Source organism: Artibeus jamaicensis, unplaced genomic scaffold, assembly GCF_021234435.1.
Source record: "Artibeus jamaicensis isolate MK-2021 breed Jamaican fruit bat unplaced genomic scaffold, CSHL_Jam_final scaffold_916, whole genome shotgun sequence".
Classification (NCBI taxonomy): domain Eukaryota; kingdom Metazoa; phylum Chordata; class Mammalia; order Chiroptera; family Phyllostomidae; genus Artibeus; species Artibeus jamaicensis.
The window spans coordinates 14363797-14390807 of NW_026522059.1; the positions used below are offsets into that span (position 1 = coordinate 14363797).

The following is a 27011-nucleotide window of genomic DNA, read 5'->3' on the forward strand; positions in this document are numbered from 1 at the left end:
GCATCATCAAAGGTCACGTTGTATAAAATGAAGGTGTTAAAGTTTTGGGAGAATTTTGCTGGTTGTCTTGGTCAATGGCAGCATCTGTCCCTTTATGTTTTTCCTTTATCAGCCCAGAGCCCTGCTCCCAACCCTCCCCCCTCCCCAACACTCGCGCTCAGAAGAATGTTTACTACTCACCACAGCTCTGTACTAGCAAGAAACCAGACCGGGTTTCTAAGGGTCATTAAATTCCATAGATGAAAGGCTGGGGTTTCACACACAATAATGCCCTTCCACCTTTGACCCCTCTCGCTTTTCTAGCTGTGACAGGTCCCTTAGAAACCCATCCCCGGACACTATCAGCATAAACCTCCTGGATATGGAACATGACTTCCTCTCTCTCTAGACAGCTTTAAACTCAAGTGTTATCTCCTCGCTAGTTCCCTACCATGTTTCCATTTGCCTCTCCTCTGCACCTCACGTATTTCTCCCTGATATTTAATCTGTGAGGACTGACTTGCCTTTGATTAAGGGCTCCACTCCTTAAGTGTTCTTTTTTAGTTTCTCCACTTTATCAAAAGACGCAAGGCACCTCGGGTGACCCAATATCTCTGGCATAGTAAATCTGGGTGTCAAATGCATGGACGTCTTTTGATTGATGACCTAATAGGCCTTATCCATCTCTAATTTCAGTGGTTTTGTGAGGCTAAATTATTTCTTCGGGTGGGCACATGATTTTCTTCTTCTTGATCTTTCCTATGTTGCAGAGGTTTTAATAATCACATGCAGTGGATTGTTTAGAATCTAATCTTGGAAACATGTGCCTTTTTCTTATGCAAAGACAAGGAAATGAAGCTTCATAAATCAGAATATCGTGACTAAAGTATAATTTGTAGGGAACAAATGAACAAAATGTACATCACTCTCAAGAAAGGCTTACTTTCATCTTGAAAGTTGGATTGAAAAAAAATCATGTGGATGCGTTTGTAAGTGATGGAAAGGCATTCTGGAGATAAAACCTCAAGGTTAAAATCTGACGGCAGAAGTGCCCTCAGTAGACATTCGAGCAGTCCCAGTATCATGGGATGCTCTCTCTGTGCATGTGATCGATCCCAGCAGTGAGTCTCCTGGCTTAGCACATGGAAAAGGTAAATTAGCATAGGGTCTGACTTCTAGGTCCTCATGAGTTTTTAAGGTTTCGGTATTTCAAATAAAGCCCAGAGCTGTAATAATCCAATCCAGAAAACACAAAGGACCAAAGGCAAAAAGAAACCTGGAACACTACCGTTTTATTATCAAAGAAAGTCAGAAAGGAATGTTATGAGTTCCAGTTTTCACCTGTGTCCAGCTTGCATATCACTCTGTGATTGAGAGGGTAGGAATATTTATGACGCATGCTTAGGTTCTTTTTGCTAGAAGCTTGGGAGGAAACTGGCCTGGATGGCTGGGGCTGGGATGACGTGGCACTGGGAAATGCAGCCCAACCCAACGGAACCTTCATGTTCGAAGGGAGATTTGGACCCAACAATTCTATAAAGTCGTTCCTGAGGATGGTATCACCTAGTTCTTCAGTTTAGGCACATTCTGAAGCTATTACTCACTGAAATAGTGAAGTTGTAACATTTGACATCTTTATGTAGAAGACTTAATTTAACCAATATAGTTTTCATCGAATTCAAGCTGTTGATGTTATGATAGCAATACATTTATCAGTTACGAGATGTTTTTTCCGGTCTCACTTCTGTTTTTAGTGGCTGATCAGCATTCGTTGGAATCAGCCCCGCCTTTGGCAGAGCCCATGTCCTGGCTTCTGAGAGCAAATGTCCTCATAGCCCCAACTTGGTGGAGCGTGTGTTGGTTTACAGATTTTTGTAGCTGAGGCATGTGTGCAGCTGTGCACCATTACTCTGCACAGAAAAGAAAATGTTTCAGTGTAAAGGCGGGCTCCCTTCAATGGTCAAGAAGATGAAGTTCGTACAAGGGGCGAAGGACTATACTTTATGTTTCCTTATGGCATTGTCATTTGTGGCTTCAACTTATTTGTATTTCTGGGTGACTCCTGATTTAAGAAAACTCATTATACAAAACCCAAATATATCAAATGAGGGATTAGTGAGTCTCATTTTGTTTTTGTTATTCTCTTATCAAATCCATAGGTTTTTCTAGGAAATTAGCTCAACTTCATGTGCAGCATGGTGTAGCAGTGAAAAGCACAGATATTAGGCCTGGTGGTTCCAGATTCCACACAAGGCATCAACTCTTCATGTTGGGGAGTCTTTGTCAGGATCCTCAGCCTCTCTGGGCTTCAGTCTTCTCATCTGAAAAACAAACAGGACTAAGTGTGCCTACCTCAGAGAACCCAGTGAGTTCATTCACTTCAGGCATTGATCGTAATGCCTGATGTAAAGTAAGGTAGATCATACATAGATGTTCATATGTGCTCAAAAATGTGTGTTTGCACATATATCTATTTATGATTTACGTAGTGCTCCAATACACAGTACACTATGACCACATGTTTTATGGAAATGAGGTACACTTATGAAATCAATTGATGATGTACACACAGAATTGTTGGCAGCAGAATTATCTTACCAATCATGTATTGCAGAGGCCACTGTTAAAATGCAGGGTTGACAGCTAAGACCAGTCAGCAGACAAGACTCACCTGCAGCCTGTGGGAAGCTCTCCAGTCCTTCTGGAGGATCTAAGTGGCACAGCACAGAGTCAGTACCAGTCAGAAGAAATGATTCCTCTTGCAAAGGGAGGTGTTCTGAGCTATCTCACCTCTAGTGCTCTCTGTTCTTTCTCCCTCTGCTTCTTCCTCTCTCCCACCCTTCCATTAACCGTTTACTGATGGCCCGTGTTACGGCAAGCACTCTAGTGAGGGCTAGAAAAAAAATTTTTAAAAGGTTCTCCTCCTTTTCAAGAGCTCTGTTCATATGCAGAAAAACCCTGGCAGCAGAATGGGTAGAGAAGATGAGTTTTAGAATTGAAAAATAATAATTCAGAATTCTACCATCTTTTGCTATCCATGTGATCATTGTCATTCAAGTTCCCAAGCCCATTTTTTTAGAAACAGAGGTAATAATTGAACCTGTCCAGAGGGCTGTCCCAAAAACTAAGTTAAAGTTTGAGAAATTGTTCACAGTTACTCCCGACCCATCATAATTGTCCAATAAGTTGTTGATGTTTTTCTCATTTGTAATAATGATAATGATATCAGAGGTTTATGGGACCATTTCCATGTAACTCCTTTATCTTTGTGGAGTCAAACAAAGGATATCTAATCTAGGAGAAAAGTTCTGTTATGGAGTAACCTGAAGTGTTAGACTCCTCACTCTTCACACTTTGTTACACTCAAGGTTTTTACACCTCAAGGCCCTTATGTTGCCAGGCGTGTTCTAGTGCCTACACCTTCAGCACAGATTCAGCACGATGGCCGCTTCTCTTTCTTGACCCACACTCTTTCTGACTCCTCATTCTCTGAAGTTTCTTTCAGCATCTCCAACCACTCCTCCGCAGCTTCTCTGTTGGCCCATCTCTCTGATCTACCTACTCAATTCTAGAGGTTCTCAAAGGATCAGTCCTAGGACCTCTCCTCAGTTTGTGTTCCTGTCCTGTTGGACCATGGACTTGTATGTCAACTGTATGATGGTGGCTCCACGCCAAGCTCCAGACCCGACTTCAGTTTGGAGCTCCAGGATGTGCACGTACTTGCCCACTTTACATTTCTGTTGAATGTCTCCTAGGCAGTCCTAACCAAAAGGACTTATCTTCTCCATTGAATCTGCTCACTCAGTATTCCCCAGGTCAGCCACTGCAGATTCTTTTATCTTATTGCCCAAACTAGAAACACAGGGATCTTCCTTGACATTCCGTTCATGCATGCCTCAGATACCTCATATCTCACCAAATTCTTTCGATGCTACATGCAAAGTATTTCATCCTCTCTGTACATCTTCCCATCACCACCTGTTCAGTAGAAGCCACCATCATCTCTGGGCTCAACTAAAGTTCCAGTCTCCTTACCAGCTTCTCTGCTTCCATACCTAGATCCTCAGCTGAGATGATTTTGTACAGGCCGCCAGAGAGAGAATTTTAAAATATAAATCGCCTCATGTCACATTTGGAGTCAGTAACAGGATCCTTGATTTGCCTCCAAGACCATGAGCGATCTTGTCCTTGCCTGCTCCTCTGTCCTCATCTCAAGCCACTGATCCTCTTGATTTCACTGAAGGTGCGTTTCTACACACAGCATTTGCATACATTGTTTCTTCTGCCTCAAAACTCACTCATCTGACTCGTCACCTTTCTCATCCTTCAGGTCTTAGCCTAAATATTCCTTCAAGTTTCCCCTCTCCATACCTCAGTCTTGAGTTTCCTCTGTCTTTCTCAGGAAAAACGTTTTCTTCTTTTGTTCTTTTGCTGTATTGAAATCACTTATTTGGGTATTTTTAAATGTGTACATCCCTGACTAAACTGCAGGTTCGAGCACAGAGACCGTGTGGATTGTAGTTCCGAGTTACACCCAGCCCCTAGCCTAATGGTTGGCATTAGAAGAGCGCTGATTGTTTATTAAGTGAATGCTGAACTAAAGTGCGTGTAGCTGTTCTAATCAGAGGCAGCATGAATTTGAATCAGATGTCTTGGTTCTGCTCTTTGCCAGTTACTGGCCATGTGTCTTTGGGCAAGTCCCTTCACTTTTCCAGGCCTATTATCTCACCAAAGAATCTTGCTTTTTTTCTTCCATCTTCCTCTCTTTTTTGCCAAATTTCTCTGGGTACATTTTGTTATTTATGATCAATCATAGAAAGAATCAATTGTTGGTTATGGAATATTTTTATTTGTACAGACAGTGAACAAAGTTCTACAACAGTGATTTGCAGCTTTTTAAGTTTGAAGAACCCTTTTGTATGTGGTGGCATCAGTCCTTGAATACTGTCCCTAGTGTGTGGTTGTTAGAGAAAACCCAAGTGGGCTTTGCTTTGCTTTCTTTCCAATTCTTTTTTTTTTTAATTGTTCAATTTCAGTCATCCCCATTTTCCCCCATTACTCTCTCCTGCCCTACACACCCCCCAGCTTCCACTTTCATTCCAAACAATTCTTGAAATGTCTCATTGAAACTTAGAATTCTTTAGAGAAAGCTCGATCAGAGATTGCCTTAAATAGCTGAGATACACATCATGTAGTAATGGAATTATAAAAAGGGACATGAAGGACAGCTAAGTGACCTCAGCCCTCAAACAGAGGTTGAACATAACAGTGAGTAGAGTCTATGTAGACATTGGTTTCTATAACTACAAATGGGCTGTACCATATAGAATGGATGTCCTGTACATTTCATCTCTGGCAACAAAGGGACCATACTGTGCACCATCGACTCACCTGGGCCAAGGCCCCCGTCTTAGGACTCGTCATTATCATCATTTGTTGCTAACTTCTACTGAAAACTTATTTATGATGTGCCAGGCACTGTGCTAAGTGCTTTTCATGGGTCATCTCTCTTCATCTTCACAATCACTCCTGTGACAGAGAGACTGTTGTCACACCCATTGGTGAGATGGGTAGATGGGGACTTACGTTAGGTTCAGTGACTTGCTTAGGACAGTATGACATATAATTCGTGGTGATGGGATTTGCCTGCAAGCATCCAACTGCATGGACATTCTCTTCATCATCATAAAGCCGTTGTCCATGCCATCGGGGCCACGTACGTCCCACTTCCCCCTGTGCCACAACCTTCGGGAGTGATCCAGCTCTTCACAGCCTGAGCTCCTCCCCTCCCCTTCTCATTCTGTCCCTTCCACCTTCCTCCTGCTCTAGCATTATAATACAGTCTTTTTGCAAAGTCAAAGTATTGGCACCAAGACATGGAAAAAGCCAACCAGTCCAAACGTACATAAAAATGTAACATGGGACTGCTACCCTCAGGGTCTGCCCCATTCCCTTAACTTGGGTTTTCCTTGACAGAGTTAATTTTGACACTGTCATATATTATTTCACAAGTTTATTAAGCAGTACCCTGGATGTTGGCAATATATAAATGGGAAGACACACCTTGCTTTAAGGACTTTTAATTTAAGTAAGGAAGTAGACATTTTCACCGTAACATTTACCGCCTCATGCTTTTCCTATAGGTTCCAAGGGGAGTCAGGGATGACTCACCGAGAAGGAAAGACCTGAGCCAGCCCTTGCAGCCCATCAGATGAGAAGAGAGGAGAGACGCTAGAAGGCAGAGCATTAGGGAGATGCAGCAAGGGAGATACTGAAAAGAATCTGTTCGTGTTGCTTATCTTACCCAACATAACTTTTAGTTGGGTAACCTGTTGACATCAAATGTTGAACTTCAAGCTTAATGAGCTTATTTTTACTCCCCTTTTGAGGGCAGAAAGGGACATTATGTCAACGTTCATTTTTACTGTCTCTTCAGCATTGAAGCAAAGCCAGTGTCAGTCAATGTTACTGGACTTAGTTCCCTCAAATTGTTGTCACTTATCAAACAGTAACTATCATTCCTCTTTCACTCACAAGGCCCCTTAAATCTCACTTGAAGTTCCGAGTTTGAAGACTTTTCAGGACCAAATGCATGGAGACTTTTACTTGTAGAGCTGAGTTGGAATTCCTGTTCTGCCACTTGCGTGCTTTGGTACGTCCTCTCCATGAAGGCCAGTTCCCTGCACTCCAAACGGAAATAGAAATGCTTACCGAGCTGATTCGTGCGCTCGGTGGGACAGCGGGTGGGAAAGGGCCTGACACATAGTAGGTGCTTTTCCCAACAGTAAGTTTTGTGTTGGTTTGCCTCCTCACTGCCTGAGGCCCGTGAACCTCCAATACTGAGGATTCATTTGTCTGTTGGATTAGCGTTTTAAGAATCTGTTGTTTGAAAGCAAACATCTACAGTGGTGCTTCTCAACCGGGGGCAATTTGTCCTTCAGTGGACATTTGGCAAAAAGCTGGAGATGTTTCGAGAAGCACAGCTGGGAGCAGGTGCTCCTGCAGCCGAGCAGGTAGAGAGCAGGGTTGCTGCAGAGCATCCTGCAGTGCACGGGCCAGCCCACAGTACCCAGCCTCAAGTGCTGATAGTGTCAAAATGCGCAAAGCTAAGCTGCTGAGTCCCACCGTACTTGCATGTCATGTTGATGGCTTTCGAAATTTGGCATGCAATAAACGTAATTTCCTTCTCCTTACTACCCTTCGCTCCCCAGAAAGGATGCCCACTGTTACCATCAGGATGCCATCCTCTCGGGTGCCCCCCTCATAGTTTTGGCGTGAGCTACACCACTGCCCGTAGGCTTTCGGATGGGCTCTTTATCTCTCTTTGGGTCTGTTTTCTAAAAGTGCCAATGCTCCTTTCTATTCTGCTTGCTTGGTAGAGGACTTAATCAGCACAACTTGGAAGGGAAGGTGTCATCTCTTCCCAAAGGTACATGTGAACAAACCAAAGCCTAGTGAGCTGATCGGCACAGGAGCGATGGTAGCAGATAACTGGTTCATCCAGCCCGACTTTCAGCTCCAAACCCAAGACCTCTTTCTTTTTTCCAGAGCCTTCCCAGTAGATCTGATGGCCCTCATGGTCTTTGGCCTACAGGTGTTACCACATATAGCAGGCTTTCAAGTAACATCATTTTGTTCAACATCATTTTATGATAATGTGGACGAGATGCCATAGGAACTTAACTCTTGTTTCTATCCTTTCACCTATACTAAAATTGGTTTCATTATACATCGTTTCACTTAAAGTGACAGAACATATCAAGGATGTTAAATGAGGACATACTATATCACTTTTAGGCTATTTCATGCTTGCTGATCTTATATCTGCCGGTGATTTTTTTTCTTAGCTCCCTGAAAGCAGAAACCATTTTCATCCTTTTTACTGAATATATTTGGAGTGAGGACAATCCTCATCTGTTACTTTTTCTCCTAAGGAATCCCAGATACTAATAACGCTAATCATGTAAAAGTTTAAGGAAAAGCAATTCCTAGGTATCAGGAAGAGAAAGTCAAAGTAGCTTTGAAACGTTTTAAACAATACTTTGGCAATGGGTCACTCGTTCAAATTCATTTGAGTGTGGCAGCCCGCATCCCTGTGCCTGTCCCTTCGTGCCTGTCCCTTCGTGCCTGTCCCAGGAACACTGCTCAGGTTTAGCCGTCACGGCCAAGGGTAGAGTATCAAGGCGGGGGGAGAAGGCTTGTCAGCAGGCCTCTCACATGCTTCTTGGTAATTAATTTTAGAAGCTGTCTAATGCACGGTGGGCTGCTCACCTAGAGACACGCAGTGAACAGAGAATCCCGAAACCATGCGTAAATACGCTGACAAGTAAACGCCAGCGCACCAAGAGAGTTGCTCTGCCTACCACAGCTAGGACAGACCGTGAAGGCTGTTGACGATGTTATAAATCTTCGGCTGCAGTGTGTGTTATTGTTGGTACCAGACTTCTTTGCTCGAAAAAGAGGTACAGAGAAGGTAATTACCACGTCTTCCCAGCTACGAAAACAGAATCCCCGAACCAAACATTTTATGAGGTTTTTAAAAATTAATTTGGGGAAGGATTTGGTCATTCTGGGTACTACCAACAGCACTAAAGGATTTGACCTTGAATTTACTGTTTGGAAGCTGTATGTGTTTCCTTAAAGAGCAGAAAAATAGTGCATGGCCACATTCTCACGCTGTTTGAAAAACATTGTGATGTATCATTTCTTTCTGAATTTCTACTTCTGGTGGGAATTAACATTATTCCTATTAACACCATTACCACTTGAATATGTTCAACCAAAAACCTATATTGTCTAAAACAATCTTTCAACCTAACTCTGATTTAAAAGTATCAACATATGTGTACAGTTCCCTTCAGTATGGTACATTACTTACAGTAACCACAAGGCAAATAACCCTTCTCCCCCTCGGCCCCGAGAAGGGCCTTCAGTGAACTGCTAGTCATTTGAAAGCAACCAAGTGAGTGACCGGCCTTGGCTCTCAGGCTGGGAAGAGCGGGCTGTGCTGCAGGTGGAAGTGAGAAGAGACATGTTGGTCTTGGAAGGTTTTGTGCACATTCCTGCCAGGAAGTGAGGCAATGGCTTGGCCGACCTCCGAGTCCTTCTTAGCCCTGGTACTGGTGACTCGCAGTCACCTTCAGGAGGTTAGGCATTGGGCAGGGGCTAGTAAGGAGGAAGGATCTGCAGTGTGCATTTAGGACATCAAGAACAGAGGACCAGTTTGGGCTATTAATTTAGAAGAGGCCGTACAAAATGGAGTCACGGAGCCTGGGGTCCATCCCTGACATCAGTTGGAACCCTGACGGCGAGACTGCCCAAATCCCTTTCCATTGCAAGTGAGAGGGCCCATGTGGCGGAAAGAGGGTTAAAAGTCAGATGTTGAAAGAGGCCACTTGTCAGCCAAGTATGACCCATGTACACGATTTGTTTGGCTCTCAGAGGACGGAAAACATGGGCAAATTTTAAATTGGGAGGTTTCATCAGACTTCTGGATTCTCAGTTCTTAAAAATAGACGTGGCACTACACAGCCTGTATTCTAGCAAAAATAGTTGCAGGTTGCTCGTTTTAGGAAAATGAAACTGACGAGTCCACCCAACCCCATCCTCTCCTAGTGAAGTGCTCCACACTCCCTTTTGTCGTGCCGGCGACGTCTGACTGTGACCTCTGGGGGAACTGGGTACGGGGGCTACCCCAGGTCCGTCAGACTTACGGAAGCATGCAATCAGAATTCAGCTGTATTCCAAATAATTTGTAAGGAATGCTAATTAAAATACCAAACTTTGCCAATGCTTAATATTTCGAAAACAAATTCCCATAGGTTCCTGTTTTTCGGACTCTCCTGCCCCATGATGGGCTTTCTCGAAATGGGGATAAGCCGGACAGGACAGCGAGTCGGCTGAGAATTACTCACAAGCTTGGATCTGTAAGTCAAGATCCTCCTGGGTGCAAGTGCTGCGAATGAGCTCAGCTCACCTCCTCCCCGAGGTGTTGACTTACATAAAAATGAGCCACCCGGGGGTGTCTGGCTGCAGCAGGCCCGGCTCCGGCTCCGTGTGCAGGAAATCAAATCACGCCACCTTATCTCTCTCTCCCCATCCCTCACCCTCCTTTTCCCTTTCTGCCTCTCAGCTCTGTCCCTCTGTTGTCTTAATTCTCTGGCAAGGATCCCTCCATATGGTGGCAAAGACAGCCACGGACAGCAAGTCTTGGCTTATGTTGTCCCTCGAGATGGGATCTAAGTAGAAAGACAGCTTCTCTCTGAGAAACCATCACGATTCTGGTAAAGAGTGTTTATTTGCCTGGTCTGGGCCACACAGCCAGCATTAATTTAACAAATACTGTATTTCCTTAGTGCCTACATCGAGTCAGGCCCTGCTCTTGTGGGTCTTACCTTATGGGAGTGGGCAGGAGGGAATCACAAACTAAAAAGTAAACTTAACGAGCAAGAAAATTATATAATATTTCAGAAGTGAAAATGCCACAGAAAAAATTTTTTTAATTTCTACTATGCCCACCAGGTAAGGAGGAGCAGCTCTCAAAAGAAAAAGGAGGGATTCTTTGACCAGAAGTGGGGGGAAGGCTGTATAGGCAAAACTTAGTCATAATGTTAGTTCCACCACTGGGAGTGCTTTACGGCTGTGAAGGTCATCTCTGGGTCTTCTGTGTGGTGCTTTGTGGTGAGGGAAAGGAGTAAGACAGGTCCACCTGCCAGGTGGCCATCGTGAAATGGCACGTGAGGCACAATATGCTCCCTGCCCCATGCTTGACGCTCTGCACGGTCCAGTTTCCTGGAGTTCCCTAAATGGGCCCTTTGGTTTTCATGGCCCTGACTTTGCCTATGCTGTTCCCTGAGCCTCAAATGCTCTTCCTCCTTCCTGACTCTTGTTTTGTTTGTTTGTTTGTTTGTTTGTTTGTTTGTTGTCTAAGAGCCCCAGCTAAGTTAGATGCCCCATGTATGGGCTGTCAAAGAACCTGTGTGCTTGTCCCTCTGGCAGGGAAAGTTTCTCTCCGACTGCCTAGCACTGTGACGCACTCAGCCCATGCTGTGCATGTGGGTGGTCTGCACGGCGAAGGCGTGGACGATTCAGCGGCTGCGCTCGAAGACCCCTCAGTGCCCCGTCATACCCCACTCAGTGAAGACCAAAGACCCAGAGCCACCGCGGCCTTGTTGTGCCAGGGCATAATCGTGGAGTTAGGCCAGAGCTTGCACTGCTTGCCTGTAAGTCATCAGAAGCAGGGACCTGTCCGGGCCATCGGTCTCCCCCCTGCCCTCGGGGGGTCCCCATGTGAGAACTGGCAGAAGTGGGCTTGGGGAGCACCTTAGGTCTGTTCGAGGAATCCCTGGTCAGCAGTTCAGGGAGGGGATTACGGGCACGGCTTCTGTGTGCATTTGCATCCCAGGTCTGCAGTTTCGTATGCATTCGACCTTTAGCTGTGTGTGCTAGCTCTTAATTAATTATAGTTAATAATAGTACCTGCAGAGAATTGTTGAAAATGAGGTAATGCGTGTAAAGCTCTTGGGACAGCGTTTAACACATAGTAACTGATTAATACCTGTTTGCTTTTGTACTCATTGTTACAATGAGGAGGAGGAAGAGAAGGAGGAAGCATTCTCAGCCATCCAAAAACTGTATCCTCATAGTGACGCCAGTGTGCTAAGGGCATGTGTGTTATGTCATCCGGTCCCCACAGTCACCCGGGAGATAGTGTCATTTTCATCCCCATGGTAGAGGTGGGGAAATGAAGACTCGGAGGTGCTTTTCTGGGCGCACTCATCTCTGCCTTTTAGCTCTGGAGCTCATGCTTGTGCAATTGCATCTCTCCCCTTATTTCTTTGTTCCAGAAATTCCAATTCTGGAATGGTGGTGAGATGAGAAACACAGATTCAGGCGGTAGAACACTGCTTTTATGTCCAACACCTGTCACTCTGCTTCTCTGGCCCGGCCAGGCCCAAAGTAGGGCGCTGGCCTTTACCTGAGAGCAGGTTTGGAGCTGACCCAGCCAACAAGTGGCCATTTGTTTGGGGAGCTGAACAGTGGCCTCTATTCCTAGCAGAAAAGAGGTCCTGTGTGTAATCCAGCCGCTTCTCTGGGAAAAGTGGGCTCCCAACCACCTGCTGTGGTACCGAGACTTCCCAGTAGGGGGCAGGCTGAAGGCATGTCCTCCAGCTAACCCTGAAATTTCCCTGTGCTTTATGGTTTGTGATCTTTCATCTTGAAAAGCTGTGACAGGGCTTTTGTGACAATTGTCTGAGCTGGAAAGATGAGGGGGGCGGGTATAGGTACCTGCACTAAAGACCAAAGACCACATTGGACCTGAAGGTTGGAGATACATGTTGAAACCTAAATCTCGCCCCCATATTTCGTGTGGTTTCAGAGAGTCGCTCCCCCTGCCCCGCACGCAGCTCTCCGAGTGGACACCATGAGTCCTGTGCCCTGCTCGGAAGGTCAACTGAGTAAGGTCCTGATCTCTGAACCTGTAAATGTCACCCTAGAAGGAAAAGGGATCTTTGTAGTTGTGATTAAGTTAAGGGTCTTCATACGAGGAGGTGATCTTGGATTAGTTACTCAGGCCCTAAACCGAGTCCCTGGTGTCTTTATAAGAGAGGAGGCAGGGCGAGATGACACACCCACGGGACAGAGGCCAAGGTTAGAGTGACAGAGTCACAAAGGGGAGTGGCCACCAGCAAACGCTGGGAGTTTCCAGGAAGGAAAGTTCCCTACAGCCTCCAGAGGGACTTTAGGGGCCTGGCTGTCACCTTGACTGCAGCCCAATGAACCTGATGCTGAGCCCTGGCTTCCAGGACGCTGTGGAGGAAATTTCTGTTGGTTTCAGCCTCCGTGTGTTGTGATTCGTTATGGCAACCCAGGGGACGAATCCACTCCTGTCTGCATCGATGGTCTCTCACCTGTTCTTGCTGCCCATCCATCCAGCAAGGCTGATAGTCTCGCTTGGTGCCTGTACAGAAATAGAACGAGACACTTGTCTGTTGTTAAGCCTGCAGGAAGGTGAAGTCCTCATCTTGTCCCAAGTTCTCTAGTTCCTTCACTTGGCATGTGTATCTGTGGTTGCCACCAATGAAATGCAGCCTCCCGCTCGGCTACACTCAGTTCCTCATGGCTGTTGTCCTGTCTGAGGGTCAGTTTTCAATCAGGTGTCTTACAGCAGAAAAGACAATGATGTGATGACCTTGAGATTATCAGTATGTGAGTAACGAAGACAACATTCATCTTAGCACTAAGCATATTCAATCAATAGATGTTTCTTGAGCATCACTATGTACCAGCACATAGATGACAATAGAGAACTTGGGACAAGAGGGAACCTGACAGGAAAAGTACTTATTCCCATGGCACTGGCATTGTCGTGGGTCCCAGACAATAAAGTTTACATATGCATTCAAGCTTCAGTTGCAGCAAAATTCTAATTTTCCAAGATGGTTAGCGTCAGATTCACGTGTCTGCTGGGTGAACTTCTTCACAGAGTAGTCCCTGGCTGGGACTTCTACAAGGGGACCTGGAAGATATTTTTAGCACTGAAGACACCTTCTGGGGTGAAGGAATACAGAGCTTGGGTCATAAGAGGGTCCTCTTCTCTGAATTCCGCTACAGTGTGCCTGCGTTCGCCTCCAGTCAACTCAGAGCTCTGGGCTTTGAGGATCGTGTCGAAGGAAAGAAAGCAGTTTGGGGAAGAAAGTAGAACATATTCTGTCCTCCCTTGTTGATTTCTATCCTTTTCGTTACTTTCTCCAGATCCCTAGTGCTCTCAAGAGAAAAAAAAAAAACAGCAGAAACACTAAGGAGATTTCCTCCCTCCGACTCACCCTCTGGAGGAGCAGTGGCTTTACTCCCTGCACTGAAAGTACACCCGGGCCACCGGGGGCTCAGGGTGAAAACCTGAGCCACTTTCGATGGCGCTTTCCTTCATAGCCCACTTCCAGGGACCCAAAGTCCTTCGGAATGTGTCCAGGACCTCACCAGTCCTTTGCGCTCCTTCACCGCCACCCGTGTTCCGGGCAGCGTCACCTCCTGTTTTGATGACCCCAGCAGTGTGCTGACTCTTCTCGTTGCCTCTGCTCTTCCCTCCCGATCCCTAACCCATCCTCCACATGGTGACCACGGAGAACCTTCCACTACGTGGGGACCATGCCCAAGTCACCCCTCGCACAAACCTTTCCACGTTCAGAATGAAGCCAGAACTCTTCAGCAAGGCCCAGGAGGCCCTGTCTGATCTGGCACCCCCCCCATCTTTCAACCCCCATTTCTTGTCCTGTCTACTCTGCCCTTGTGACACTAGCCTTCCTGCCGTTTCTCTCATTGGCGTTGCCACTTGTAGGTGTTCCAGTGTTAGCTGTTCTGAGTGAGAGGCCTTTTCTAACCACTCAAACTCTAATAAGTCCGTCCTGCCTGTGGGGGTCCCTGTGTGCCCCTGAGTATCAGTGTGTTTGTATACTGTCTCTCAAACTAAATGGTAAACTCACTGGAGAGGGAAGACACCACTTGTCTCCATAATCCCAGCGCCCAGAACAGTGTCAGGCATTCATGGCGCTCAATAAACACTAGAAAAGGGAAGGAAGTAAAAGGCCAGGAGTTCAGTCCATTGGAAGGACTCGGTGCTTTCTTCCTCTCCCGGGGTCCACGAATGGCCCCTGCATAGATCACCTGTTTATAGATCACCTGCACAACAGTGTGGGGTCTCAGGAAACCTAGGCGGCGCTGCTTTTCTGAGATTGAGTTGATTTTCCCCTCCTTGATTCCTCGGTGTGTAGGCAGCAGCCTGCAGAACACACTGAGTAAACCTAGGACATAGTAAGTGCTCAATAAATGTTTGTTGACTGAACAGTTGGGTTTCTATGGTAAACAACAAAAAGTGACCATAGAAACTGTAAAAACGGGTGTGACCAATAATCGACTACTTATCACTCTCCTGACACCTGCATCAAAAGCAGCACCACAGTCATTGGGGACACTCTTTTCTTCTGTGGTCATCAGGAGGGGGTGGGCTAGGAGGTCGATGGGACATTTGCTCCTGGAAATTATCTGATTACTGTAAAGGTTTTCCAGAAATCAGGACCTGGATGGCACTCTAGAAGCCATCCAAGGAAAACAGTGACAGATTTTTGTCTATAAGATTCTCGGTGTGCTAATTGACCCCGCCTTCTGACTATTGGGTGTCTTGCGTGAAGAGGTAGACCATTTATCTTCTGAAGTGTTTGTGCTGTTACACCTGAAGACTTAGCATGGATCACAGGTAGTGGCCTCTGTTTATTCTTCATCAACTGAGGAAAGACCTGCAGTGCGATGACTGGGGCTTTGGGGGCGAGAGCACAGGCTGGTGCCGTGGGCATTTGACAGCAGTCATTCTCTGTATTCCTTGTCTCAGCCCTCACAGTGGAGGTATGCTTGTTTCAAGGCAAGCGCAAGGAGGGGAAAAGTTGGGACTCTGATGGAAGCCACAGGAACAAGGGAAGCATGCAGACCTTCCGGGGAAAGAAAGGAGCTGAAAGGAAGCCGCACCAGGCTGTCTAGGGCCTGGGGTGTGTGCAAACTTCAGACATTCACCCTCGAGCCTCCAAGTTTTGCAGTCTGCAGATGCTCGCCCTCAGCCTCCTCCTCTTGCCCTCACCACTGCTAGGACCCTTGCCTGAGGCCAGTGATCGGGATGAAGGCTTGGCTCCCACCAGCTGGAGTTGCAACCCCACACCAGGGAAGTTCATGCTGCAGGTTGAAACTGGAACTGTAAATGTGTATTTCCCAGAAACTTTACTATAGCCTGGGTTCAACAGCATTGCAGTTCCTCTCCAACCACAGTTGGAGCATCCAGAACTTCAACTCATTTCTCAGTGGCATGGGCCAGCCTCACAGCCATGACCCAAGGAAGAGCATTGTTTCTATGGCAACCTGCAATCCATGACCCAGATACCCAGGTTGAAATGCTGCTATTTTATTTAACTCAGTCTGTGGGTCAGTTGGGGATTGCCAATATTAGATACAAATTGGGCTTCTCTTTTTTTAATCTGTGTAGTTTTTTTTTTTTTCATCCAGATTATCCATCCCGTCGGGTAGAATGATGGGGGCCCTGTGTCCTAAAGGGTCTGTGTTTAGATGGAAACTTCTGCTACAGCAGAATTAGCCAAGGCTAAGATGGAAACCCTTCTCCGGGCCTTGTTCATTTGCTTTTCCTTTTATTTCCTGAAACCCTGCAGGACGAGCCTTGCTGAGACTCACTGACAAAAAGCTGGAGCGAATGGGGATTGCCCAGGAAAGCCTCCGGCAGCATATCCTGCAACAGGTGCTCCAGCTGAAAGTGCGAGAGGAAGTCAGAAACCTACAGTTACTCACACAAGGTACCCTGCCGCTTTCTATGGGTGGATGGAAGGGGGGACTGGGGGGAGGAATCTCTAACCCTTGTGACACAGGGGCGCCGGGGAGACACTGTCATTGTTTTGTTATGGTGGTGTTGTTGTTTGTTTGTTCGCTTGCAGCATTTTCTTTATTTAAAAAAGGATACAGGTTTAAAGACCACTTTCTTCCCGAAATGCCTCTTTTTCAGAGCTCAGTAGGGGGAAGGATGCACAAATGAGTAATGGATGGGCAAACAGTGTTGTCTCAGCCAATTTCAAGGTCATCACACACAGCTGTGTAGGTTGTGCCCTGCACACCCGCAGAGAGCACCAGTCACAGAGGTCAGGACCCCCTGCAGTTGTCCGGGGGGCCATCGGCACAACTGTGCACCGCGGCCCCAGCTGGCTTCATCTGACCACCGGCACTGAGAGGGTCTTGGGCTCTGTGTGACCCCATAGTTCCTGTGACGCAAAATTTAAGTCATGTTTCATTTTACTTTGCTTCCCACTGACTGATGGGAGAAAAGCATTTTAGAAGAATGTGTCTCTACATATATATGTAAGTACACGCACACGTTAGAGTTTGTGAGAAACTACTTAGAATCTTGAAAATACAACCATTTAAAAAAAATAGGCTATAGGGGATTTAAACCTGGAATGTTGATACCGTGTAATTCTGAACAAGAACCGTTAATAACTTCAGTATGTTGAGAGCACGTAGCGTCCTGTCACTGGAAGTGAGAGCGTGCAGCTGGAGTTTGAAGAAAACCTTAAGTTGCACTGTGTGGAATAGGTAGGTCTACATAAGATGTGGTTGCTGTCAACCTCTGTTGGCTATAACCCTTTGTTTTGTCTTAATGCCCATTATATATCACTTTAAATGAAAGGATAATAAGAGGTGTATCTTTAAGCCTTGGGTATTTTCAATCCATAGAATATTGTAATTGCATGCATGCTGATATTGGAGAAATCTGGGTCAGCCAGGTTTTATGTTATTGCATTGAGATTAACCCCGTAATAGTCAATTTGCCTAGAGGAAGTACTGTACTGCCTGAAAGCTACCCGCTCCAGATGGTAAATGCAAACTTCGGGTGATAGGAAAATAGTATTGTGTATTTGTTCTGCATTATTGGTGCTGGTCTCCGGAGACTCCCACTGGTAAATTTATAGGTCCTGGTACATTGACTAAGTTAAATTTGCATTTGACATGTTTATATACATTTCATTTTCTTTGAAGAAGTAAATAAAAGAGATTCAAAGACTTTCCACAAGAAAGTCTGGCACAGGGCTATTTATAACACTGAAAAATTTGAAACGACCTAGAGGTCCAGCAATATGGAAGGAATCAAGTGGTTCTGCTTAAATTAATAAGATCTAGCCCTGGCTCAGTTGGTTGGGCATTATCTTGTGAACCAAAAGATCACTGGTTCAGTTCTTGGTCAGGGCACATACCTGGGTTGTAGGTTCAACCCCCAGTCAGGTCCTGTACAGGAGGCAACCAGTTGATGTTTCTCTCTCACATTGATGTTTCTCTCCCTCTTTCTCCTTCTTTTCCTCTCTCTCTAAAACAAAACAAAAAATATCATAAGATCTGGTGTAATGCAGTCATTTACACTCCATCTTCAAAGAATATATAATACCATGAGAAAGTATTCAAGAAGTAGTAGGAAGTAGGGGAAAACAATATATATATATATAAAATTTTATTTACCATATGAGCCCACTTTTGGAAAACTCATATTTTTATATGTAAACAAAAAACAGGCTACAAATGAATATGCCAATATTTTAATATTAGTTCTCTATGGGTGGTGGGATTGTGGGTGCTTTTAACTTTTTCTTTGTATTTTCTGTATTTTCCAGTTTTCTTAGTACAAATTCGCATTACAGTGATAATCAGAAAATATACATTTTGTAAGCTTCCATCATAGGCGTCGCTCTGCCAGGTTCTATTTAGTATCTGAGGTTTCTTCCGCAATTCCGTTTCCTTCCTGTGATATATTAAAGAGACCTGAATTTATCACATGTGCCTTGGACTCTCTTTTCTTTCTGTTGCTGTCAGCCTGAAGCCTGTTTGCTTTGCAAAATCATTTTCTACAGCTTTCATTGCCCTAGATGCATAATATATAAGATTTTTCCTGAGATAGTACTCAAGTCTATTAAGCTAAATATATGTTTGTGTTCTGGGAAGGTAATGCTAGGCTCAGCCTTTTCAATTCAGTTGTTGTCACTTCCTTTAGCCTTGAAAAGCTGTGCATTTTGAATCCTTCCACGCTTCTCCCTTTAGAAGAGGTGGCGTTCTCCAGCCCTTAGATATTTCGTCTGTGCTCGTATTGCCTTTCTTATTGCTTGTCCTTTACATGTTAATGTTGAAACTCATTTCATGTTAGGCAGCCTTTAGAAAATCCATAGCCTTATCAAAAAGATGGTTTCTTTTTAAAACATAAAACAAAAACTTGGCAAGGTTTTGTGGGTTGTTTTTTTTTTTTTGACTGAAAATAGAAATTCTAAAGACAGCTGGGTTTGCCTTAAAATATTTTGGGTATAGGTTTGCTATAATAAGAATTGAAGCATGGAAAATTGACTTTGGGTGGCGAGCGTGCAGTAGAGTATATAGATGTTGAATTATAATGTATACCTGAAACTTATACAATGTTAAAGCCAATATTTCCTCAATTTTAAGAAAAAGAAAGAAAGAAATCGCCCATTAAAGTCGTTCCTTATTTCCTCCTAACACCCCCAACCACCACCTCTTGGAAACCTCTGATCTACTTTCTGTCTGTTTGCTTGTTCTGGACATTTTCTATAAATGGAATTATTTCATACACGGTTATTTGCGATTGGCTACTTTGACTTAGGCTAATGTTTTTCAAGTTGACCCATGTTGTAAGCCTGTGTCCACATTTCAACTTTTTATTCCCAGGTAATATTCACTTGCCTGTGTGTAACATTTTATTTATCCATGAATTAGTGGATGGATAGTTTCTGAAACTTGGCTATTATCAATAATGCTATTTTCAACGTTTGTGCTCAAGTTTTGTGTGGACCTGTTTTCATTTCTCTTGGGTGTATTCCTAGGAGTGGAGTTGTTGAGTCATATGATAACTCCATATGTGACCATTTGAGGAGCTGCCAGACTGTTGTCCAAAGCAGCTGCACCATTTTACATTCCCATAAGCAGTGTACGAGGGTTCCAACTTCTCCACATCCTTGCCAACACTTGTTATTGTCTTTTTGATTATACCCATTCTGATATGTGTGACGTGGTGCCTCATTGTGATTCTGACTTGCATTTCCCTGACGGCTCATGATGCTGAGCACATTTTTCTGTGCTTATTGACCATTTGGATGTGTTCTTTGGAAAAACATCTATTCAGATCCTTTGCTTATTTTGTAATTGGATTGTTTGTTTTCTCCAAGTTTTCTTTTTGACCTGCTATGTTTTACCACGCTGGATTACCTATTTTATTTAGGAGATCAAGTGCTAAATACATGGCCACCATTTCCAAAGGGGAGCCCCCTCCTCAGAGAATGAAGTCTTGCTACCTCCGGAGGCATTCAAAAGAACCTTTCACAAACTTGGAAATCAACTCCGTAATGAAATAAATGAGTAGACTCTAAATATTTTCTCTCAAGGAAACAACATTAATTTGGATGTAGAAATTAAACACACAAACATCAAATCAGTTGCATCAGTTTGTAATCAGACCTCCAAATTAGATACACCCATTTGAATGCTCATTTTGCCAAGTTTCCAGAGGAAATAAAATAATAGATAATGAAGCAGACTTTTCCAACTTTTGATTGCTCTTTTAAAATTTGTCTTAAACTTTTCATTCTACACCAGTCATTTTCACCCAGCTGGCCAGGAGCCCCAGGTCAGTAATAGGACCGAGATGGTCAGAAACAGACTGGGAGAGAGAGCTGGTCCTCACTAGTGTGAATTACCTGAACTCACACGAGGAAAGCCAACTATTTGCCCTCCTTTTGCTTGCTCCCCTCCTTCTGGATGCTGGCCAAGGGACAAGAATGATAAGGCATTTAAGAAATGTGTGTGGTGGATACCTAGAAATTTATCCATTTATAGGCACTATTAATGCATCCTGACAGCAATTCCTGAACCTGCTCATCATCTCCAGCCAGGGCTGACTTTTAGCTGAAATTCTGGCCTCTGATTTCCCTGCCTTTATTCACAATGGCCCGGGAACTACCTGACATTTGCAGCAACATAATCAACATTTGGCCCTGCTTTCACGTTGTTTCCTTCAGTGGCTTTGAAGCGGTTCCGTCTACCATTGCAGCCATTTGGTCTTCTGTGCCCCATCCCTGGCACCGCAGGGGTGTTGATGCGGGGGGGGGGGGGGCTTGCTTGCCTGCTCTCATAGGAAACTCCGCCTTGTTAGGGCACCTTCAATTCTCTCTTGGGAAATGCACTGCAGAGCTGAAAATGTCATTATTATACTTTCCATTTGCTTGATTCATGGGAGACAGAGGGAAAGGTGCCTTATGTAACACAGAGCAGAGCAGTGGTGCAAACTATTTTGGGATCTTTCCAATTAATCTATAACCGGCCATATGATAGGCATCATTAGCATTTTATTAATGGACAATATTTCTAGGAAGAGAGTGCCCCAGGGATACCGAAAGCTTTTCTCATGTAGCTAATGAATGTTAAATGTTTACAGTATACAAAGCACTGCACTAATTGTCACATCTACTCCTGACATTTGGCCTACTGTAATCAGCACAGTTGTTGGCCCCAGTTTAACATGGGGAAACTGAGGGTGGGGAATTTAAGCAATACTCCCAGAGTCAGACAACTAGCAAAAGCACAGTGCAGGTCTATCTGGCTCCACAGCAAATTTTGATCCATTAAACTTCACCACCTTTGATCTGTCGAGTGAGAATAATAATTCCTGCTTCATGGTGGTGCTAATGATTAAATGAGATGTTACGTAGAAGCCATATAGCATAGTTCATGACATATTCTATGAAAGTGAGCCGGCAGATTTTTTTGTATAAAAGGTGAGACGGTTAAGTATTTTAGTCCTTGTGGGTCATATCATGGGAAAGCAACCCCAGACAACCCTAAATAAATTGGGCAAAGCATTGTCCCAACAACACCTCAATAATCAAGCGTAATTGCAGGGCATGATTTGAGGGACCCTCCTTTATAAGGTTAAAAATATAAACTTTTGATATTGTCATCAAGATGATTGCTTTTATTCTTAATGTCTTCCCTTTTGAGCTGTAAATGCTTTCTTCAACCTCAGGGGCACTAGAGTAAGGAGCCACCCCGTCTCCTTTTCAATGTCTTCCTTGTCTGCAGACACTGGGGCAGTGTGAAAATAGGATGACGACTTCGAGTCAGGTAAATGCACGGAGTAGAAAGCAGTGTTCCCACTGGAGGGTCAGGCAGATGAAGGTAGTAAAAACATCCATCCTCAAATGCCTTTTTAAGAAGCGCCTACACAATGAAAAAAAAAAGATGAGCATGATTGTTTACTCAGGCCAGTTATAGCTCATTAAACATTAGTATTTCCCAAAAGACTTTTTCCACATTGTCCAAATATATGTGTCAAATTTTAATTGCGAATTTCATGACCAGATGGACTTTCCCAACACTCCATCTTTTGAAGCAACACAAATTAAAGACACGACTTTCCAGTCCAAGAAGACTTTTCGGAACCACGTGTACAGACTGGGTATTTCGGTCCCGTCGCCCCCGCAACCATACTTCAGCAAGTGAAGCAGTCCTTCGGAATCGAAATGGGCCATCTGGTCCACCACCTCGCTCAAAGAAGGAAGCCTTTATGAAACATAGCAGTAGACTCTTCGGGAACTTTTCCAGTCTCATTGTACAGATCTGGGCACCAAGACCCAAAGGGGATTAGAGGACAGTCCACGGTCACTCTGCCCATCAGTGACATGACTGAGACTGGATCCCAGTTCTCCCAATTCCCAGACAGGTGTTCTCTTCCTCACTGTTTTCAAATATAATTTACATATGATAAAATTTTTAGTGCTCAGGTTTTCCAGTGTGGACAAAGCATACAGTTGTGTAACCACCACCACAGTGAAGAGAAAAAAGCTCCACACTTCAAAACATATGCCCCCTGGTTCCCCTTCGTTGTGACCCCTTGTCACCGCTCCCAGCCTCTGGCAGCCACAGATAGGTTTTCTGTCCCTTTGGCTTTTCCCTCTTCAGAATGTCAGGTAAGTGGAATCATAGAGTTGGGCTTCCTTCACTGACCACAGTGCACTGAGGTTTCTCAGTGCAGTGGTGTGCCTCACTCGGTCATTCATTTTCATTGCTTAGTGTTCCATGGCATGAATGTACCGTAATTTGCCTGTCCATGCCCCAGCAGAGAGACACCTGGGATGTCTCCAGTGTGGGCAAATACAAAGGTATTATGAACATTCACATGCAGGTGTTCATATAATATCAGTTTCTACTTCAGTGGGTAAGCAGCTAGAAGGGAGATTGCTGGATTATATCATACATATATGTTTATCTTCATAGAAAACTGCCAGTCCTGTATTCTTAAAATGAGAGAAGTGTATTAACAATATTAGAGAGTGGCTTTAATGCATACAAAAATATATTTTAACCTTGTACTGGAGGTTTTCAGGAAATTACTATATCTTTATAGAAGTCTCAGCTCACACTTCCTGGAGGAACCACCATTTTAAGAAGCCCCTGTTTTCCTGAGAGTTTATGGTAAATTATCTCAAAATAAGTTCAGGTCAAACATGTTTATGGTTTACTCATTAATTTGATAAAATAAATTTTCTTAGCATCTTTGTACAGGTAATAGGATATGGCTTTCCACAAAGGTCATTAAGAAATGCATCCTTTGTCCCTCCTCTAAAGAAGAAAATCTCGTATTTCCAGCCTCTAGAGAAGAAAACCTGGGGCACTCAGATTCCCTTCTGTGCATATGGAAGTATGTGTGGTGGGTTTTCTAGTGCCTCTCAAATCACGCCATCTGAACTTCCAGGCTGCTGCTGTCTTTCATTGAGTTGTGCTGCTGGTGTTACGAATCCGATGTCCACTTTCTGCTCGGCCCTCCTGCCTTCTTGTTGGGTTTACCTTGAGCTTTCCCTCCTTGGTCCTCATCTGTGTTCACGAGCATGATGAGGACTCTCTTGCTTCCACCTTCTCTCTCTGATGTCTCCTTCACATCAGAAGGAGATGTGTGGCAAGCTGCCTTCCCCTGCCGCTCCCCAAACGTTGATGTTCCCTGTCCACGAGTCCTCTCCTTTGCCATGCTCTCTGGGGAGTCCCATCTACTCCCACCGCTTTAACCACCCCCTTCCTCATGGTGACTCTCAAACACATCGCAGATGTCTCTGAAGCTTCAGATCCTCATTTTTAAACTCCCCTAGATAGTCCACCGACATCTCAAAAATACCCCAAATGAACCCCATTGTTTTTCTCACCATCTCCCTAGGCTGTTCTCCCCACACATTTCCTCTCAAGGTTAATAATGCCATTACTCACTTTATCACCATATATAGAAGCTCAGAGTCGCCTGTGATTACTCTTCTCCCTTCACCAATCATAGGCAATCAGTGACCAAATCCTCTGAATTCCGCTTGTAAAATGGGTTTCCAGTCTTTGCTTGCTTCAACCTTGCCCCTGCCGCTCTGTTAGTTCATTCCTCCTTGGCTCTTTCAAAGGCCATTAGAGTAACCTGCTAATTATTATTTGATCTCTAGTCTCTGCCCTGACCCATTCATTCTCCTTTAATTAATTTCCTACTTCTATTGCCAGAGACCATTTAAATGTATTTCTGACCACATTATTTTCCTCCTTAAAATATTTGATATCCCCCAATTGCCTACAGAATAAAATTTAAACTCTTTAACATCCCATCAAAAGCCATTCTGGGCATTTTATAGATGTATTAACTTTGGGTAAGTCACTTATCAGAGATTAAGATTCCTCAATTGTAAAAAGGGGAATAGGCTCTATTTCACAGAGTCGTTGTGAATATGGTATGAGAGAGCTCACGAAGGACCTCACCTTGATGAGACGGCACCTCTTCTGAGAAACCTTAGCTCCTCTCTCAGGCAGAACCAATCGTTCCCTCTTCTGCATTGCTCAGCACTTCGTTCATTCCAATAATGTTGTACTCATTACAAAGTGTCCTGTTTTGTTCTTCCAGCTAGTGAACACGAGGCTGTGTGGTGGTGGGCACTAGGGATAAAAAGGAGTCCCCAGTCTAGCAGTGAGGCTGTGAAGTGCCTGCCATCGGATTGTGGAGATGCATGGATGGATAGTGATAGCACAGAACTGGAAGAGGGGGGATAGAGGAAGACTGGCCAGAGGTAGACATGAGCTGGATGCTGAAGGATAAAAGTTTGGATGGGTGGGCAAAGGCTGGCCTGAGGCAGAAGCAGCAGCCTCCACAAAGCCACGGTAGACAGTGTCTATCTGTGTCCCCGTAGGCCATAGATCACCTCAGTTGTCTTCTGATTTTTGTGTTCCTACATCCTGGCATGGTACCCAGCCAAGAGTGGTCCTTCTGTTTTTCCTGATTTTAATTTAATTATTGCCCTTTCTTTCTATATATTAACTCTAGTTCATTTTCAATTTAATCTTCTCAAAGCAGTAAATGCAATATCAGTTTGTTTGGGTCCATAATTTGAACATGAGAGGAGCCACAAGGCCACCTTGGATGATCTTTCTCCATGAGCAACATGACCCAGGACCTTTTCCTTCCCTGTGATTGGTTGTTGTTGCCTCAACTGGCCAAGGTGATGGCGAGGGCTCCCAAATAAAATCTACACCATTGGCAAGAGCCCTGAAATATATAAGCCACCCACTTGCCTTGACTCATCTTACCTAATATTTTCAGTTTTTAAATGTTCTTTTGAGAGATACTTTCAGCGACCTACAATGGGTTTCTCCTAAAACCCATTTAACTGCCCTGGGGCTCATGGTGGATGGGGATATTAGACAGGTAATTTTATAGGTTTTTGTGCAGATTATTTATATGTGATTGGGGTCTTTCATGACCATTTCTTCATTTAGTCTTATTTGATTACAATCTGCCCACCAAATATTTCTTCCCAGTTGCATCCAGGATAGCATTTCCTCAAACTGCAACCTTTGAACTTGCTCCCAGCGCTTTTCAAAGTCTTCACACCCCGTTGTGCAGAGTTCGTGACCAGGGATATTCCTAACTTTATCAAGTACCCACGCCTTCATGGAAGTTTCTGGCATCTAAGCTTTATGTTCGGAGGCCCACCCACGGTCTCCTCGGGGGCGGAGCTCAGCCCCATGACAGTTGATCCGTGGGAGTTGGCATCGTGGCACCTGCAGCCGAGCCAGCACCCACTCTTGTTTCATTTTCATCCTGGGAATCCACTCTGGCCAGTTCACTCAGGACGATGTTTTGTTCAAAGTGGGGCTTGCGATGGGCACTTGCTTCTCAACTGTTGTTCTTCATGGCAGAGCAGCACCTGCCTAGCGAGAGCGCTGCTGAGGGCCCCTCCGACCAGCAAGTGCAAGCAGCACAACACAAGTTGCTAACTTGGACATGTTCCATCAGGAATTATTCTCGTCATCACTTCTGTACAACTCAGTGTTTAAGGGGATAGTTTAATGGTGGAGGGTAACCTTTAGGGAAACCCCAAATATTCCAAACACTTTTGTGTCTACCTTGCAAAAATCACCAGTCTCAGCCTTCTTCACCCTTGATTCCTTTGCATTTAAATGTTGCAGGTGAAATAAGCAATATATTTGATGCCAATATATTTGATGCCTATAGCAATATATTGCTATAAATAAGCAATATATTTTCTATTTTGTTTGGACAGTTTAAGATGGCCATGGGTTTGCATTGTTATTTCACCTCGACCTTGTGGTTTGGCTGTGATTTGAAGGATCTTGAATGACAGATACTTACATGGGTTTTCCACAGTGACATTCATTGATTTCTTGAGGGTAAATCTACACCCTGTAGTCTGGACTCTATGGTGTTCAAATCTTCTATGGAGCTTTTGGAAAGGCAACTGTAAAAGGGCAATGGCAGGTGGACTAGAGGAGAGAAAATAAAACCCATTTTCAGGGAGATGCTGAGCTGGTTCAGCTTTCTCAGAAGAAATAGAGAATTGTGTCGTGTACATGCTTTAGAATTTCTGTCCCTAGCATTTTATATTATCAGCTTTCTCTGTGGCTTTTTAGGGGGATCACCAATCCCCAGTGCCTGGAATAAAGCTCTACACAGTGTAGATGTTTAAGGCACTCCTCGTATCCAGGTTTCTACATGCCGGTTCCAGAAGGCAGCACACACTGCACTGTGTATCCCAGCCTTGAGCCCCAGCCAGGAATTAAAATCTGTTCTTCTCTGAAATAAGCTCTCCATTCTTAGTTTCCTGCTTTCTTGTTTATTCCTTTAAAATAGTAATTTGTGAAAAAAACAAACAAACATTTACTGAGATCCTACCATGTACCCAGCACTGTATGTTATGTGTTAGGGATACAGGGATGAACAAGACAGTCTTTGCCCTTGAAGTCAAGTGAAAGAGATGTAAGGAAAGACAAAGGTCAATGTAGAATTCTAGGATTGTGAAGGAATGGCACCCAATCCACAAGGAATACATTAGGAAAGTTTACAAGAATAAGTGACCTCTGAATTGAGCCAGGTACTATAGTTAACAGGGTGTGTTTCTTTT

At 44.4% G+C, this 27011-nt stretch overlaps 1 protein-coding gene across 3 annotated transcripts in view; it reads left to right on the forward strand.

Moving 5' to 3' along the window:
* SAMD12 (sterile alpha motif domain containing 12) overlaps positions 1-27011 on the forward strand; it is a 326783-nt gene that overhangs the window by 164228 nt on the left and 135544 nt on the right. For all 3 annotated transcript variants that reach the window (XM_037148787.2, XM_037148788.2, XM_037148786.2), the window contains exon 4: positions 16188-16328. In XM_037148787.2, coding sequence (XP_037004682.2) covers positions 16188-16328 — 141 coding nt within the window. The remainder of the gene's footprint in view (positions 1-16187; positions 16329-27011) is intronic.